We start from the raw sequence: 3,157 nt of genomic DNA on the forward strand, positions 1-3,157 counted from the left end.
AACTGTTTTGTTGGTTGGTCAAGCAAGAGGAACCAGAAAATGACTGAAGCATACCCAAACCACTACTACAAAAAAGCAAGGAGGAGAAATGTCCCTTTTTATGAGTTAATTTTAACAACAGCAAAAAAATGCCTTGGCTCACCACTGCAGTTTTAGTCTAGAATCCTTAGAAGTATTTTTGATTCCTCTGTGAAATTAGTAGACTTAAGCAGCAAAATATCTTCAGGGATCTGGTTCTATGATTCTGTGATTCAAAGTGTCTTAGTTATGCCTTAGTACTGAGAGGCAAATACATAAACATTTTGTTTCATACTTCAGTAATGAAGTTGTTTGACTTGAGCAATGAAAATAGTGAGCCATTTGTCTTCTATCAGTCTTAAAGCAGCTGTGGTGTATGTTGATCTTGCTGTATAGCTGCACAGTAAGAGTCTCATCATCTCTCTTTTCTTTGGAGGTCATGAAACGCGTACGCACAGAACAGATTCAGATGGCAGTGTCCTGCTACCTCAAGCGCCGTCAGTACGTGGACTCGGAAGGTCCCCTAAAACAAGGGCTGAGGCTGTGTCAGACTGCTGAAGAGATGGCAGCTAATCTCACAGGTAACCCTCTCGTATTTTCTGTGTGCGCTTCATGGCAAAGTTCTGGCAAGCATGAGCGTGTATATTGATAAGTACCTGAATTTGTCTGCACGTATGGACAGCTCTCCTTCTGAAATAATGACATTTCACAGTGCGAAGTTGGCGTAAGTTACCAACTTTTGAAGAATGAAAATATGAATGAAAGGGTAACAAGGCGAGATTCATGGTTAGTGAAACAGCAGGCTGAAATAGCAGGTCAGAGTAGTGGAAAATGCTTATGTTATATCCCAAAGAACATGAAGTCTGGTGAGTAATAGTGCTTTAGGATGGAGCTGAGAAGAACCTAGATGAGGAATTAAGTAGAAACAGGAAAATTTGTTGTACCTTTGTACTCCAGGACAGCTGTATCATGTGAAATGAAAGTGCTACAGGCTGGTTTTTTTTCTGTGACGGTCTTCATTGTAATTATTATTCTTGTTATAACAAACTACACTACTGCTTGAGCACATACAAATACTGGAAGGATGCAAGCAATGTGGAGGCTACAAAGATTAAATTTACTTCTAAAAGAAACAGAAAATACTAGGCTGACCTTTGGGTGAAAACACATGGCAGAAATGTTTTCTGTTAGTGAAACTGCTTAGGTTGTGACAGGATCCCAGGCTTAGAGTGGTGGAGACCTTGGTTACAACTTGATGCAACTTGATTTGACAAAATATTATTTGCTGTATAACTGTGCATGTTGCTAGATAAGACTGGGTGCCAAAATAGCTCTTTCCACTTCTGGAGTGTTTTGCCATAGTTACAATCCGAAGGTGAGTGGCTTGTGGGTAAATGTCCAGGCTGGTGGTTTCGGAGGCCTGAAAGAAATTGGGTAATATTTTGTTACTAGAGTGACTTACATCTGCTTAGTACTTTTCATTTCCTTGCTGTTTTCAAAGTAACTATCAGAAGTTTGTTGCAATGCCCTGACATAATATCAGAGCAGATGGGGAAGGAATAAAACCAAAGTAAAATGCTGGATTGTTTTTTAGTGGGAGTTTTGAAAGATCAGTGTTGGAATGGGGTTAGAATTTGAGACCAGTCCATACCAGGAAGACACTGGAGTGTCTGAAGTAGGAGAGATTAATTGGATTACAAGCTTTTGCATTCACATATGGCATCATGCGGAAAAAAACCCAAACATTTCAGTAAAGAGTTTGAATGAGTGTGTGACTGGGTTTTGTCTTTTTACTAATCTTCCACCAAATGTTATTACTAAATTTCTTCTTATTAGTCTGTATCCTCTTGCCAGTGCAAAGGTTTTGTGGCTCGTGAGTCAGAACTTAGTCATCAGTTTTCATTAGAACTGAAAATGGCCTGCTCCATATATTCAGCTGCTTACTACTACTTCTTGTCAAGGTTGCTCGTAGTAAGCTGTCAGTGGGTATGCTGCAGTTCTGTGAATGACTCGAAAATGAAAACCCATTCTGACAACAGAAGCTGAAAATACTTTCTGCTGTAGTCACCTTAGTTTTGCAAATGGAATAAAACCTGACCAGATTCTAAAGCCTGCATTACTTTATTTTGGAAAAAGCAATCAGGTTTTTTTTTCTGAAGATGTTTTCGCTCGTTCCTTAACAAAAGTCATCTTGCATTTTCTGTTCAGCTTTCTTCTTTTGTTTTACTTTAAAATATTTATTTATACATTTATATATACAGCCTGCATAAATGGGTGAGTTGCTTACTTCTGTCTCCAATTCTGTGATTTCTTCTTTCACAGTGAAAAGTGTCCTCTGTTTTTGGTCTTAAATAGTTTTGTTTCTCAGTTTTCCCTCAGCATTTCTTTTTGTCATCTTCCAGAGTCTCTTCAGTTCAGCCCTTCTCCATTGCCTCACATACTTGCTGTATCTGTACAGCTCTTTTCGCAGAATCATAGAGCAGCCCAGGTTGGAAGGGACCTCAGAAGATCATCTGATCCAAGCCTTCATGGAAAGGAAGCCCAGATGAGATTATCTGACCACCTGTCCAATTGCATCTGTAGTAAAATACAGTACAGAGCATCCTCATGGCTATCCCCTATTTCTGTAGAAAACTAGAATATTTCAGGGCAGAATGAGTAACCAAGTTCTTCTAATATTGCCCATCGTATACTATCAACACCTAGGACTATCTGAAATAATGTAAAACTATATATCATCACACTCGTGTAAAAGAGGGATCAGGTACTGTTGAACAGCATTTACAGTAGCATTGCATGTGTTAGCTGGAAGCAGTGCTGCTCATAGCCCAGTTGAGCTCTTGATCCCTTTTGCAGTTCTGGTTGGTGTAAAGTTTTGGAAAGAAAAAGAATTAAAATTTGAACTTCTTGTAACTGTCTGGTGTGTAGTGTTCATTTACTGTTTGGGAATGAACTTTAGCATCATTGTTGGAACAGAAGGGCACACCTATCCTGCTCTGGGATAGGTAGCCAAAGATGATGTTCCTCTTTTTGAAGCATGAAATACATCTTAATTTTGGAATTAAGTTGCTTAGTAAAGCCAAGGACAGTAAGTTGTGCTTGCATGGCATGAGCAGGGTGGAGAGTCATTCCTGTTCCT

The 3,157-nt window shown here is 39.2% G+C and overlaps 1 protein-coding gene across 1 annotated transcript in view; it reads left to right on the plus strand.

Moving 5' to 3' along the window:
* Positions 1 to 342: 342 nt before the first annotated feature.
* The window catches only part of TAF5L (TAF5-like RNA polymerase II, p300/CBP-associated factor (PCAF)-associated factor, 65kDa), an 8,508-nt gene continuing 5,693 nt past the window's right edge, over positions 343 to 3,157 (plus strand). The window contains exon 1 of the mRNA XM_010179279.1: positions 343 to 599. Within this exon, the coding sequence (XP_010177581.1) occupies positions 395 to 599 (205 nt within the window). The 5' untranslated portion in view covers positions 343 to 394. The remainder of the gene's footprint in view (positions 600 to 3,157) is intronic.

Source organism: Mesitornis unicolor, unplaced genomic scaffold (assembly GCF_000695765.1).
Source record: "Mesitornis unicolor isolate BGI_N332 unplaced genomic scaffold, ASM69576v1 scaffold38682, whole genome shotgun sequence".
NCBI classification, from domain to species: domain Eukaryota; kingdom Metazoa; phylum Chordata; class Aves; order Mesitornithiformes; family Mesitornithidae; genus Mesitornis; species Mesitornis unicolor.